The sequence below is a fragment of the Gadus macrocephalus genome, chromosome 6 (genome assembly GCF_031168955.1).
Source record: "Gadus macrocephalus chromosome 6, ASM3116895v1".
NCBI lineage: Eukaryota > Metazoa > Chordata > Actinopteri > Gadiformes > Gadidae > Gadus > Gadus macrocephalus.
In genome coordinates, this window is record NC_082387.1 from 18,113,617 (window position 1) to 18,128,894 (window position 15,278).

Here is a 15,278-nt window from a genome sequence, read left to right on the forward strand (position 1 = left end):
ATGGTTCTTAACTTCAAGTACAGGAACTAATAGACAAAAGTCTTCAGCATGTAGTGGCGACCCCTAAACAGGCCCCCCTGCACACCCATCTTCCCTCAAATCTCAACATCCTGTGTATGTTTGTGTCTGCCTGAGTGCGTCGGTGTGCATTCTAACAAAAGTCCTTCAAACCATATAAGCTCAAAGGTACTCAGCCACAAAGGCAACACACAGCACAGATCAACCCAAACGTGATATGGCAAAGTACCAACACAGTACCACTAGAGTGCACTCCGTCTCTTTACAGGAACGAGACAGGGAGAGAGAGAGAGAGAGAGAGAGAGAGAGAGAGAGAGAGAGAGAGAGAGATGCATGAAAAAGGAATGAGATTGAAACCGGAGGACAAGTGGAAGTGGGGAGCAGAGGTGGGGAAACTGAAAGCAGGATTACAGTGGGAAAAATATGATAGACATAGCAGCAAAGGGAAATGTGTGAATAAGAAAGCAAAAGGTAGGAATACTTACAAAAAGAAAACGCACAAAAAAAAGGATAGTGGCTGAAGAGAGAAAAGTGAGCATTGCAGGGAGAAGAGGGCCACCACATCGGTACAGGCCCATTTCAGAGGAGGTCCCCTTGTTTACCCCAGCGGCAGAGAGGCTACACTCTGGGGACACCACCCCTGCCAGACGGGGTTGGAGGTGCAGAAATGAAAGAAAATAACTAGACCTCCCCCATCCTCACCCCCTGGGGGGGCCAGGGCCCCCTATTCGCCTTCATCTAGCCCCCCTGTTCTGCGGCTCCTGGACCGCCCTGGGTGCAGGTGGGCTCAGATGCTCTCTGGAGGCGTGGCTCTTCAGCGAGCACACGCGAGCCGGTTACAAAGGAAAGGAATTGGCTGTCATTACATCTCAGTGGTGAACCCACCGATGGGAAATCTCCAGGGGCTATAAGGAGGCTATGCTTCTCGTTTCAACCCAGCCGCCTCAGTCATTAGATTGTATTCATATGGATTTACCGCCGTTTGCAAATACATACATATTAGGTGTGTGCGCGTGAGAGTGAGTGAGTAATTGAGCGTATGTGTGTGTGCGTTCATGTGCATGTGTGGGGATGTGTGAGTGTATGTGTGTATGCGTATTTGTGTGTCTGTCTGCGTATGTGTGCGTGCATGTGTGTTTGAGTGTCACAGCATCGCATCAGGTGTCTCAGATGAACCCTTAGCTGTTACAGGCCCCTGTCGCCTGCTTGACACGAACAGAAGTGTTGCCTGGAAGAACGCAACTGGGCGGCTTATTTATCAGGTTTAGAAACAGCAAGAGTCAAGAATGATGATCCATAAATCTATCCCCCCCCACACACACACACACACATACACACGTTGCTCCGTTGAGGATTATCATGCAGACTCCCAATATTAAAACAGACTCTCATAACTTATTCACTCAACATGCTCAACCAACTAAATCTGGCCAACCTCTAAACAACTCACACCTATAAATGTCACACTTCATCTGCTCTAAGAGTGAGTGTACACACACACACACACACACACACACACACACACACACACACACACACACACACACACACACACACACCCATGTGATTCTTCCCTCTTTTCTACGAGTGCAGACACACACACACACACCACACCGCACACACCTACTTTCGTGTCAATTAAACTTTGCGCCTTGTAGTAAGGCTGGCTGCTGCTCAAATGGGATGCTAATATAGGATGCTAATATACTCCAGCGGGACCGCGACGGGGGCTAGCGCTAGACGTTAAGCTAGCGGGAGGAGGCTGGTGTGTACACAAAGCATACATTATGCGTACAAATGAGATGCTGCAAGCAGGTATTTACAACGGCTAGATAATTAGATGCCAGGGATTAAGTGTTTAACTTTGCACTTGTGTACGTGCATGTATCATTAACACCGTTTAGAAGGATTTATCCCCCCCCCCCCAAACCCCCATGCAGCGCCGCACCACAACACTGCAGCGTCGCCACGGCTGCGCTTTGTTTGTCAATATGCTGCGTGGAGATAGAGCGGGAGAGCGTCGACGGGGTTTAAGAAAGCCTTGAGCGGTCGCCGTGCACAGAGGTCACTGAGACGATATGATGCGTCATGCAGCCAGCAGGAAAACTCAAACAGCTCAAATCCATCATAGAGGGACTCTTTACTCGGTAATTCACTGAAATAACAAAATGTGAAGTGGGTTTAGCTGAAACACATTGCTAAATAAACGGATGGGTAATGCTACTTGAAAGGAGTTATTAAAGCTGTGTATATATAATATTGTTGCCACCATTCCACAGTATGGGCGACTAAATAATTGAGCAAATTGGTGACACACATTCGATGTGACAGAGAGGGATTCGGTCTTGGTAAGCTATATATAAACCGGCACTACTTATTTTTTCTACAGCCGCCATCATATTCTGGCCTTTATCTCCAAAGACCAAATTAAACTAAAGTGATGGCTGTGGAGAAAAAGTTTGAAATAAGTTTGAAATGAAAGTGATGGCTCCAGTGGAAAAGTTAGCATGGCAGTGTAGGTTGAGCACAGGAGTGGAATAGATCTATGACCCTATTAGGAGTTCAACGACAAAATGATACAAGTTGGCTATTGATGAATGGCCACCTCCTATGGTGTTTCTCAGTGCACTTTTTACAGTTAAAAAAAGCTAAAGGAAAGACAACTATTGAAAAGCCTTACCTTGCGGATTCCTTCCTTGGACTCGTCAACATTGTTGTCCCCCGTGCGATTTATCATGCGCCACATCTGAGAGTACATGGGGTCCCTCTCGAAGGGGTTCATGGCCTTGGAGCGCACCTGGTCGTAGACCGCAGAGTCCAGCACGGTCCCGTACGGCAGGTCTGTCTGCCGCGACAGGTCCTGGAGAGACCTGAGGCAAAACCGGGGGGGGGGATTAGATGTATAATCTTCGCATGATGAACATGCATAAGCCTCCTACAGGCGTCCGCTCTATAATTCTGTCTCTACTGAACAATTTTGTGAACCTGAATGCAACGCTTTTTCCTTATGAGTTGAAATTAAATTATAAGAAAATGAGAATGATTATTCAAATTTGCATAAAAAAAAAGAAATTGGTTTTTTTTGGTAAAAAAGAAATCTCGGTACATATGCTTTCCCTAAGCATATGTACCGAGATTACAGCATCAGGCTGTGTAAAAACAGACCGATGCATCAGGCTCTGTAAACACAGCCTGATGCTTGTAGGTATAAATATATAACAACTGAGAATGTTTCTTTAAAACCATATAGTCTCTCTAAATATTTACAATAAGATGCCCAGCTAGTGTTAATGGGGAGTCATTACGAGAAAGAAATATTTGTTGTTCTTCAAATGGCAACAGCCAGGCCACCACAGATTGTTTTTTAAAAAAGGCACTGCATGTTAGTACACATAAACATGTCCATTCTAATGGCATACTCATCCAATACAACAACATTTATTCATAAAGTAGCATAAACATGTCATCACACAAGCGCCAGTGGGCGAAATTGGCGCCTTTATATGAATATGTGTGTCTCTCCAATCCCATTTATGTACATGTGTAAATGTATCGAGAAGCATTCATTTATAATTTTCTCTCTCTGTTAATAATGTTCGAGTACACACAGTTAAGATGCTGTTTTGCCCTATTTATCTTTAAAGAACTTAGATAAAAATACAATCACTGGAAAGAGATGATATTATATTTTCTTATAGTTAATATAATGTTTGTTCAGTTTAGGAAAAGGAGAATTTGACACACACACACACACACACACACACACACACACACACACACACACACACACACACACACACACACACACACACACACACACACACACACACACACACACACACACACACACACACAGCACCTTCGCTGCTCTTACAGATTTTAATCAAAGCAGAAAATAAATCAGGAAAAAAAAAAAAATAATATTTGGATCCACCTGTCTTTGGTCTCTCCTTCTTCACTTTCCCTGAAATAATTTCTTTATTCCTTTCCAGATTTATTCACCACATGAAATACTTTCATCCTTTCCCTTCATCTCACCCTCCCTCTCGCTCTACGCCTCTCTCTGAGCCGCGCTCTCTCTTCGTCTCTATTTCTCCGCTGACGTTCCCTTGTTCCCTTGCTCTGGCCCTTCGTAGCTCCCTGCCAGCTCACCGCTCTCCCAGGACGCAGACACATTTACACTGAAACCGAGCGAAAACATCCGAGCGTGAAATGGTACAGAGAAATCTCCGGGAACTTTTTTCTTCTTTCTTTTTTTCCGGACGAGAGGAAGGAATTAACATTTGGGCTAGAACGCATGGCTTACTGCAGAGTGTCTCAGACTCCAGTTTCAAAATCATCGTCCGTCAGATGACAAGATCGCTGTCTGTTCTCTACTTCATCACAATTTCCCAGGAATAAAAGAAGGGATCTTTTTTTCTTTGGCTATGCTGCAGAACCCCCCCATTCTTGCATTTGTTGGATGAGCACGAGAATTACTATTTAGAATCGTTGTTGTTTCTCGGAATAACGTTCAGAATCGTTTTCTGGAGCGCATCAGGCGCCACACCCCATCGCCTCCTTATTTAGATTCCCTTGGGCCAGAGGTTGCCACTGTTTAGGAGGTAAACACACCTCTAATGACCCCAGGAGAGTCAACTCATTAACCAGCACACATTGAAATCCGGAATCAGCCGAATGGATGCTGAATGAGGCAGCAAACAGTGCTAAGTAATGGCACCTAATGTAAACGGACAATCAGGAAGAGAAAAAAAGAGGTAGGGGCCACAAAACCACAGAGAAAGCGAGGCCCCCTTGCTAAAGTTATTGCCACATTAACCGGATAGAGGTGCTTGGGAAGACCAGTAAAGAGGAGATGCACTCATCTGTGTGCGAAAGCGCCGTACAAGTGCTGCTTAGCTAGGCATCACTCAGGGAGGGGGACACAATATGGGGCCTCCAACATCAGGCCAATTTATTTTTATGGATCAATATTCATCTTTTTTTCATAAGATTCAAATGCACCTATCAACCGTCGGTGGACAGACATTGCTTTGTTGTTGTTTTTGCTGCTGTCAAAGTGGCGACACTGGATTTTTTTTTCAAGGTATCGTTATGAAGAAATATCCAAGCCCCAGACTCCACATAGAGATATTGTGTTTGATATCATGACAGATGGAAGAAAAATACAAGACGACGGGTGGGAACCATTGAGTGACGCAAACAAATTAAGGAACACCGGGAGATGAGATTCAGACAAATAAATGTTATTTACCCCGACGCCAGGCACAATTAACCATGGCACTGCCGGGCATTCTGCATGCTTCTCTGCTCTGATTAGTCCAATGAGAGATGAGTATTTTTCTCGTGCCATGGGGCAAGAAGCATGCAAACATATTAACAAGCATAGATAAACAACAGACCTTTGGGGTATTTGTGTGTGTGTGTGTTTGTGTGCGTGCGATTAGAAAATGACTGATTTGAGTTAATATTTTTTGATCTACAAAATTGTCCTCTCTAAAATCGTAATATTTTCTTACTTAACTGAAACATGGATGGGCAGACATTCACATCCACTCCCACACACACCACCACCCACACACACAGACCCACCCACCCAGCCACATACACGCCCACACACACAGGAAATAAGTTATATAGAATGATGGATTGAAAAGAGACATCAACAAAAGTGACGAGGCCGGATAAGAGATGAGAAGTGGTGGAAGAACACAGCCTAGTGAACCCCAATGTGGTCATGTCTGTCTTCAGTGATGGGAACGCCATTGCATAGTTAATAGGACATGTGTCTCATGAATCCAGCCCAGGCTGTCTCAGCAACTTTTGTGCCTGCATGTGTATGAGTGTGTGTGTGTGTGTGTGTGTGTGTGTGTGACTGCGTGTGTGGGCCTGCGTCTGTGTGTGCGCCTGCTTGTATGCCAGGCATCCGTGGCATACTGGTGAAGGAGTTGGACTGGTAACCGGAGGGTGGCCAGTTCGAATCCCGAACCTCCACGGATGAGGTGCCCTTGAGCAAGGCACCTGAAACCCCCACTTGCTTCCCGGGCGCTGCACCGCGGCAGCCCACTGCTCCGGTAGTGCCGGTGTGCCCCCATGTGTGTAACTGCATGTGTGTACCTGTGTGTGCACCTGTATTTGTGTGTACCTGTGTGTGCACCTGTATTTGTGTACCCCACGTGTGTGGACCTCTGTGTGTGAATGTGTTCACCGGCTACCCGGATGGGTCAAAAGCAGAGAAAGAATTTCCCCCTAAAAAGGGATGAATAAAGGACTTATCATACTTATCTTATCTTGTGTGTGTCCGTCTGTGTGCGTGTGTGTGCGCGCCGCTCACACGTGCATGGGAGTGCATGTCTGCCTGGAACAGATTTTCGATGCACAATGGAACAAAGGTTGAAAGCAGAAAGAGGTTACTTACTGGATGGAGTTCTCTATGCGAGTGATGGTAAGGAACGCGGCCAGGTTGGCCGTGTAGGAGGAGATGACGATGAGGGCAAACATCCACCACACCCCCATCATCATCCTGGTGGCCAGGGTGGTGTAGGGCACCTCTCCACCTGGAGAATATCAAGAACAAGTGGACAGGTGTTCAAATGGGAAATAGAAAACCACACGCTTAATGCTAAAGGAGAGGCATAGGTGTTGTTAGGGTATTGCTAGTCATATTGATTTGTATTGTACCGAAAGAGTGACCCCAAGGCCATGCCATTGACTCTTGCCATCCAAATGGATACTTAAAATACAAACAAAATCTAGGAGACATTTATTTGGGAATAGTTTCCATGTTGTACTTAACTCATAACTTATTCATTCTGAAACACTAGGCAGAGACAACATGGTTCATACTATTTTTAAATATAAATCCACGGCAGCACGTTTGCATTTTGTGCATCTAACCAAATATTACATTCATTATGTTATACATAATAAAACAAATATGGATAGATTATATATATATATACTGTACATCCATTTTATACATTCATGTAAAAACAAACAAAAACAACCATTTCACTTTTGCTATACTCTTAGTCTTGTGTTTTTTATATTAGTAAAATAATATTCTGATTCCTCATTCATACAAGGTCCTTAAGAAATGTATTTCTAACATACATAACATGAATGTGTTATGCACACACACACACACACACACACACACACACACACACACACACACACACACACACACACACACACACACACACACACACACACACACACACACACACACACACACACACTTTATATTTCTTTATAGTAAAACACTGTATTCTTAATCTATTTCATTGCAAACTCTTTGTTTCTTTACCTTTCTTTTTCTTTACCGTTTACCTCCCCATCTCTCTCTCTCTCCCTATAATTCTGTTAGAAATCTCCGCCGCCCCTCTGCTCCAGGTTTATCACCCCCAGACAGAGAATGTGTTCATATGAAGGTGTACAAGGGGTGACTGAATTTTTGCTTTATTCATGTATGGTCTTTACCTACTGCCATGCAAAACACAACATATTGAAAGGCACCACTCTACCATATATCAGCTTACCAATATCGCACATGTAGAGAAGGGGTTTAGGGCTGCAACAACGAATCGATAAAATCGATAAAAATCGTTTACTAAATGCGTTGGCAACGAATTTGGTCGTCGATTCGTTGTGTCGCGCGATTAATAAGTTACTCATAGGCGCAGCACTGTTTACAGCCAGCCGCCGACAGGTTGGTTCACGGTTCATGCACGCCCACAGCGAGCTTCAGTGTGAGCGACCACAGCTTGTATTTGACATATCTTAAAACTGGACTGTAGGACTACATAAAAGTGTTGTACCTTCACTGTCTTTGGGTTAAAAAAAACTCCTTCAACTCAGTATCCATCTAGTAGTCCAAAACGAAAATTCTGTCAGCTGCTGCTGCAGACGTTGTGCAGACGGGCTCGGAGTCGGCACCGTGTGCATCAACAGTCATTCAAAGCAGCGGTAGTAATCACGCAACCGGACGGTGTAGAAAGTCCCGTCAGTTAAAAATAGTAATGCAGTTTTTAAATCCATGTTAAAATCGGCAGGATATAGAGATAGTTAGCTTAAAAAAAACAACTAACCAATGGTCACAAACAGTGTCAAATGTGATGTGTTCAGGTCGGCTCAGAAATACGATTGATGTGTTCAAATGCAGCAGTAAAAAAAAAAATAAAATTGAGATTTTGGTGAAGACTTGTTTTCCCAGTAATATAAAATAGATAGTAAAGATAGAATTAATTATGACCTGTTTAATGTCCTATCTTGAACTATCATCTTATCAGCAATTAAAGCAATATTACAAGTTCTATTTCAAGGAGTCTCGAAAATGGTATCAATAGGTTTGACCGGTTAACCATGGACATCCCTTATATACATATAAAAGTACATCATACATTGTATGTTTCTTTTTTGTGTTATCCCAGTTATGTTTTTTTTATCTTTTTATTATTTAATATTACTTTTAATAGTTCCAGGACGTTGGAGCAATAACCTGGTGTTTTTACATTTCAGTCTGCACTGTGAATTTGAAGTAATGTTCAGTTTTTGAATAAAGATGCGGCAATTCCATTTTTTTATTTTTTTTTCTATCCGATTCATCGATTAATCGAAAAAATAATCGACAGATTAATCGATTATTAAAATAATCGTTAGTTGCAGCCCTTATCTACTTAATCATGTTTGTCATGTGTTTCCCCAAGCTTTTTTCTTCTATTGCTTCTGTAGTAAGCTGTAGGCTTATCAAATGAATAATTGATATTCTTTGGGAAGGGTGGTCTTGAAAGGTTTGAGCTTGGAGCTAAGGTGTTTGGAAAACATGTGTCTAGTATAATTTTTCATTTTCCACCCATCTCTTTTGGTCCATGCCTTCACATTTATCAAAAGCAGACTGTCACCCTCAGCCACAGCAGCATCTAGGAAATTCCAGGCTGATTAACTGCCTCTCTAAATAATTGTAATGTTAATTAATTTATGGTTTGCATGAAGAATCCATCTTCTTTCATTAATTGCAATTAACTATCGGCCTTCAATATTAAAATGTGCATTAAAGAATGATAAAAATAGGTATTGTTATTAAGCGTATAAAGTGCATGCACTTTATACGTGTTTGAGTGTGTCTGGAGTTGACTGTATCTAAAATAATGAGTACAAGTCCATCCAAGTGTGAGTTGTGTGTGTGTGCGTGTGTATGTGTGTGTAGGTGCATGTGTGTACACACACAGCGTGCAGTAGGAGTTGCAGTACAGAGTTTTCCTCTGACACATCAGAGTAATTGTCCGCTACGCGTCAAACTTTAATCTTAACGGCGAGGTACCATTTCTTAATGGGACACCTGGTGGGGTTTCAGCAGTATTGCTCCTGCTGCAAAAGACACAAAGCTTAATGCTGAGTTTTAAAAGCCATTTCTTGTCCGCGCAACGCCCTGCGCTAGCTAAAGGCTAGGCCTCTCTATGTGTAGTTAATCTATCGGATAAAGTTTTGGCTCCTCTGCTCTGCACAAGTGGCAGGAATTAAGAGAGAGAGAGAGAGAGAGAGAGAGAGAGAGAGACTAGAGTCCAATAATAAAGAAGAACAAGATAAAAAGGAAAATAAGAGATAGGGGAACTCAGATAAGGAAATGATTGTAGGGATGGAAATAAAAAATGGGTTTCTGAAGGTCATAAATCTAAGGGATGAGTGTGCTGAAAGGGGTCCTTGAACAATTCATCTGAATACACACTGGCCATTCATATTAGAACAAAGCCACATTTCAGGAACTATTCTCTTCATTTGCTCGAACAACCATCCAGCCTACCGCACAGCTTGTCATAGAAAATGTAACATAAAAAGGCTCATGGAAATCATGTGATTTTTCTTTTTCAGCCGCCTCAACAATTTGCCATATCTCTCAACATTTGGCTACCCCCCAACAACATTGTCTTTCCTGCATACAATGCCATGCATTGGATGTGGATCAAGAGACCTAGGACTCATGGTACATTGACAGACCCAAAAGGTCCAAAGCTTTGGTTTGCCACAAAGGAAGCGCCTCTTTTGTCACGCAAGAATGAACGCACACACACACAAACACACACACACACACACACACACTCACACACACAGGTGAGTCTTCCCATTTTTTCACTGTAAACAGACGCAAGGGGTTCTTCAAAGCCATCCATATGAAGTTGTGAGAACACTTGTGTATTCATGATGGCCACCTGAAATGGCTCTTCGATGCGGCACCCACCGAAATTATGTCCTTTACAGTGGTTGTGAGACTTCTTGAAGACTAATCCACCATTGGCACCAACATCTAGTAAAGGATGGCTATGGAGTGTATTCAAACACAGTTTATTTTAAGGAATACAGTATATTAAATTGAATACAACTGCAATCAACAGTGCTTGAATGCGGCGTGAGTAAGGCCAGAATCTAAACAATCCGCGCATGTTTATGAGAAAAACGCTATGAGAAAAACGCTAATGTACCATGAGCCAGCATGTGTGACTGTGCACCGAATGACCAGCTTAGTGACACACTGGTGTGTTACAGTTACAGTGGTAAGACTCAAGCTGCTCTGCTTCAACGGAAACCAGCCGGCAGCAGGACAAATGTCCTGTCAGCTGATTGAATAGGCCGGCCCGGACGCCTCTGTGAATAATTAACCGACTGCCCCTCAGTTCCTACACGGCTCTCTCACTAATTGTCTTGATAGACGGTGCACAGAAATATAATAACAGAGGTAGTAATAATGGTTAGAGATGCCTAGGTTGAAGGACGATAGGGTGGCAAGAGCGTGCTCTGCTCATACACTCCTCTGAATGGACAGCTGGAGCACATGTTCGTCCAATCATGTCACAAGGAGAAAATTGAGGCAGAGACGGTCTGTGAAAATTCTACAAAGAGGTGAGCACTTGTATGAATTGAAAACCTCCCTTTTTTGTGGTTGCCTTTTTGAAGGCCAATTTCTACTTGTACTTTTGTATGGGCCAACACTGGTTTGACATCACACAGATACCCATCGGAGGTGCCAGGAACGGACGATTGGATTTTGCAGAGAGTACAGTGTTTCCCCGCACTTCTGTTTCAAGTCTCTCAGCGATATCATCGGCCATTTTCAGAGTGGTGCCCTTTAAACTCAGATGATTTTTTATTAGCCATCAGCACTTTCATTGTCCCTAAGGCTTGAAAGTATCCCCATCCCCAAAATATATCCATTAAGATTTAACACAATTTTGATATTACTTTTTTATTAATGTCTGATGTTCACCGGCCATTCGTTACTGAAGGCTCAAACTGAATGGTGGGTTTGTGGGAAGGCTTGGCTTTCTCCTAAGGTGTTGTAGCCGGGTCGTGTGAGTAGAAGAGGACCTCCATGTTAGTCTCCTGCTCGACGGATTCCAAATTTGCCGTCCCATTTTATGATCAAACTCTCCATTTGGTGTGTAAATGAATGGTTAAATCCATAACCTTTCAAAGGATATTTTTATTGTCTCTATTTAAACATTAGCTATTGCTTTATTTATTGACAGAATAAATCCAAAAAATATTTTGGAAACCACGGTTTTTATATCTACCAAATTGGAATTTAAAGCGTTTTCTTTGTGTCCTAGGAATGACACTGCTTCTAGCTAATCTTTCAATTTGACTCGATTTCTATCCCTGGCTTGATCTACGGTGGGAACAAGCCAAGTGTTCTATAAGCTCCCAGTCATCTTGAAGATAGCATTTAGTGTTCACACTCCATTCAGCAGGTTTGTGATCTTTCTCCCAACTCTTTTCAACTCATAACCCTTTTTCCCATTGAAATACAAACAAGATTCAAAAGACCAACAAACTGCATTACTGAGGGTGCCAAATGCCATTAGCCACAAACCTTTACTCATGTGGAGACGTGCAGAGAGGAGGTGAGCCAACAAAAAGGCGCAAATAATAGAAACAAATAACAATTCAGGCCGACGAGGGACTAAGAAAGGGAAAATTATGGGACACCATTAAAATGATTCACACAGTAGTGTGTCACCATGTGGGTTTTCTTGAATACACAGCGTCTGCTCAAATTACGATCTTAAGGGAGAAATATGACTCATGTTCAAATACTCTCACGTTTGTAATTAACAGTAAAGAAGGCAACGAACATGCTGTACAGCTTTGAGCTATGAGAACCTTCTGCTCCACAGCCCAAGGTAGAAAGAGAAACTCCCGGTAGAGGGATATTCAAAGAGCATGACAGAGAGTGAGAGAGAGAGAAAGGTTGGTCCTACACAAGCCAAACCAAAGAATGACCACACACGGACTGGCACACAGTAAATACATCCTTAAATGCCAAGGTACTGTCAGTTATGACAGACACAATGCCACGGGTGTTGAATCAAATCGCTTCACCAATATTCATGTGTTAAAAGTATGGATGTGAAAACACCTACTAGCTTTTAGAAGGCGATTGGATTAAAGTTCTGCGGGCACTTCTATCAGTGGCTGCAGAGATCAATGAGACGCAGTACCCCAGCAGCCCATTGTTTTTCTTCAGTGCAGTAGAGTTTTAATATGCCCCTGAACGCTCGCGGCTGTTCAGTACAGTCTGAAATGTGTGGTACGTACCCTATGGGCAGCAGTGTAAGCCTTATGTCCGACAGCCATTATGGTTCTAGATCAAGAGCCCATGATAGAATTGAATTGGGGCCAGCGTTTTCCATTATGAGACGTGATAACCTCCCCTCTCAAGGTCATGGTTGCCTCCTGTTTATATATGACATTTACGTTTCTCAGCGCAGCTTGGCTAATCGTTAAAGTGCAATTAAATAGACTCTACTTTGGGTTTGTTTAATATAATATAATCCAATTAAAGGTAATAGAATAAAAATTCAATACAAAGGACTGGCCCCTCATGTAAACCAGTTATTTATTGGTCTTTGGGATGCATTATCTTATAAAAATCAGTGTTATTTGAAGGAAGGTAGGCAGTCTAGACAGAGGTTGAGAGTCTCCGTTTTGTCGATATTCACAATCACTTCACAATATTTGGCTGTAGAAGATGCTATTTTATTAAACAAAGTGTCCTTTTGGGTAATTTTCTCGTGTTCAGCACAATCTCATTTGCAGCCTTGGCCGTGGGCTGACATGCTGAGAAACCTATAAAGTGTCCGCATCAGGGTAGTAACAGGAAGTAATCGCATTACGTAAAAAAGGGCAGCATTCGGTATGGAGTGCTTACACTTTATAATTCCTTCTATGATTTTCATCGCTTGTGCTTTGTGTATTCTGTTATCCATACAACTCTATGCTATTGCGCGTGTGGAAAGAGAGACAGAAGGAAGGAATCGGAAGGCAAAATGTTAAATCGGGTCATGGGATGGCTTTGTCCTTCTTTCGCAGCGAGTAACGTTGGGTACTCAACAGGAGCACGCGAGAGAAAATGTACGAGAACAAATGTTTTCATGTTTCACTTATTATTATTCTGGCTCATCACAATCTCTCAAACCCCATTCTAAGAGTGTTAGACTGCTTCCCCCACCATCCAGCGAATCATTACAGAAAGAACATCTCCTCATTACAAAAGTTTTAAAACTTGTTGGCAGCACGAGAGAAAAGAAAGTCACACATCACCCACTGAATAACTGACAACTTTGTCTGGAACCATCAGGAACAATGGGAGAAGAGAGGTAGCAATAATACGGCTGACTGTCAGACCTGACGACGACGCTGGCAGAATAATAAGCCAAGACTTTCCCTGTACAGACTATTGTCTTGCTCCAGAAAGGTTCCAAACTTCATTTCTGATATCCGTGTGCATATATCCATCTATATATTCCTAGTGATATACAGTATATACAATATTCTTAGTATTTAGACCGGTAAAAAGACTGCAATAGTAGCTGCTGAGACTGGCTGTATCTCCTTTTCCGACTTGCGCTTTAAAGGACCACAAGGTCCACAGCATATCTGCATTGCATTCCCATCAATAACCCGGGCAAGGTAAGGACGGCGATAAGAGGCGTGATGAGCGTGTTTAATGCCACCCATCAAACGTCCTCTTCCTCCTCATCAGCACCCAATACAAAGGCTGGACGTGGTGGTGGTGCACATCGGCATGCAGCACGTTGCCGGCTCCAGGCTTCCCCCGTCTGCTTCAACCCTAATCTTGGATCCAGCAGTCCGTGTATGTTAAGCAGAACTCCTGGGGGGGAGACGGCACCGAGCATGGGCCGGACACCAGAAACTGGAGGGTTGGAGTTACGCCTTGTCTCCTGTTCTGTAGCGGAGATATGCTACCGCGGATATGCATTTTAATAAATGTATTTCTCTAGTGGCTAGTAGACACGTAGTTGATTTGAACATTTCTTTCCATTCAACTTCTGCTGGGCTGGAGTTTGTGTTCGCCAATTACGCACTGACAATCTCAGCCTTCAGCTGTGTGATTGGTCAAAGCAATTATGCAGTCAAATATTTTGAAATGAAAAGCTTGATTGAACTTGATTTTATATTATCGAACTTTACATGTTAATCTTAATACTTAAGATATTTATCTGAAGTCTGATATGTGTGAGTACTTGAACCTTAACCATCTGTATGTACAGAAGTGGATTCGTCATTGTATAAGTAAGCGTTATTCCCATTTACATTTGTGTCGGTGTAACTTCCTCTGCAGATTTAATTACATTAAACCCACGTTTCAAATATAAATCAAAATTGTTTCCTTTCTCTCCGTTCTTATTTAAAGTCTCCTGGCTTTCTACGTGTCCTGTTACTTTTCCACGATGAACTCAGTCCCCAAAGGATTGCGCTTTGTCCACGCTAATTGCCTGTTTTAATTGTTAGATAAGCTCTGAAGACCGTTTCCTGCGTTAACGTGTCTTTCACCTGCATCCCTTAAATTGCTCTTTGCTCAAACGAACTATTATGATTCCACTGTAGATACACAACAATGGCCAGCTGAAAATAGCAGAAGAAGGATGAAGAGCAATGTAAGCCAAGAAGAAATAGGAATGACAGAGAGGCAGGCAGAGAAAGACGGAGAGAGAGTGTGCAGATGTCAAGTATATAACAAACAAGATGGCAAGACGGTAACGGCTGTCTGAACATGTTTGTGGGCTGAATATTTATCTTTTAGAAAACCGAACTGATTCAAGAAATGACTCGGAGATCATTTTAAGAGTTATTGCACGAATCACAACATAAATTGCTAAATGAAGCAGTTACTTTTGATAACACGGTAAACAAGTAAGGCGCAGACTAAGGCATCGTCAATTAACATTGACTAAAACCTCCCA

The 15,278-nt window shown here is 42.6% G+C and overlaps 1 protein-coding gene across 1 annotated transcript in view; it reads right to left on the reverse strand.

Moving 5' to 3' along the window:
- The window catches only part of grid2 (glutamate receptor, ionotropic, delta 2), a 362,174-nt gene that overhangs the window by 17,120 nt on the left and 329,776 nt on the right, over positions 1-15,278 (reverse strand). Inside the window, exons 12-13 of the mRNA XM_060054677.1 lie at positions 6,437-6,575; positions 2,699-2,888 (exon numbers count right to left, since the gene is read on the reverse strand). Coding sequence (XP_059910660.1) covers positions 2,699-2,888; positions 6,437-6,575 — 329 coding nt within the window. The remainder of the gene's footprint in view (positions 1-2,698; positions 2,889-6,436; positions 6,576-15,278) is intronic.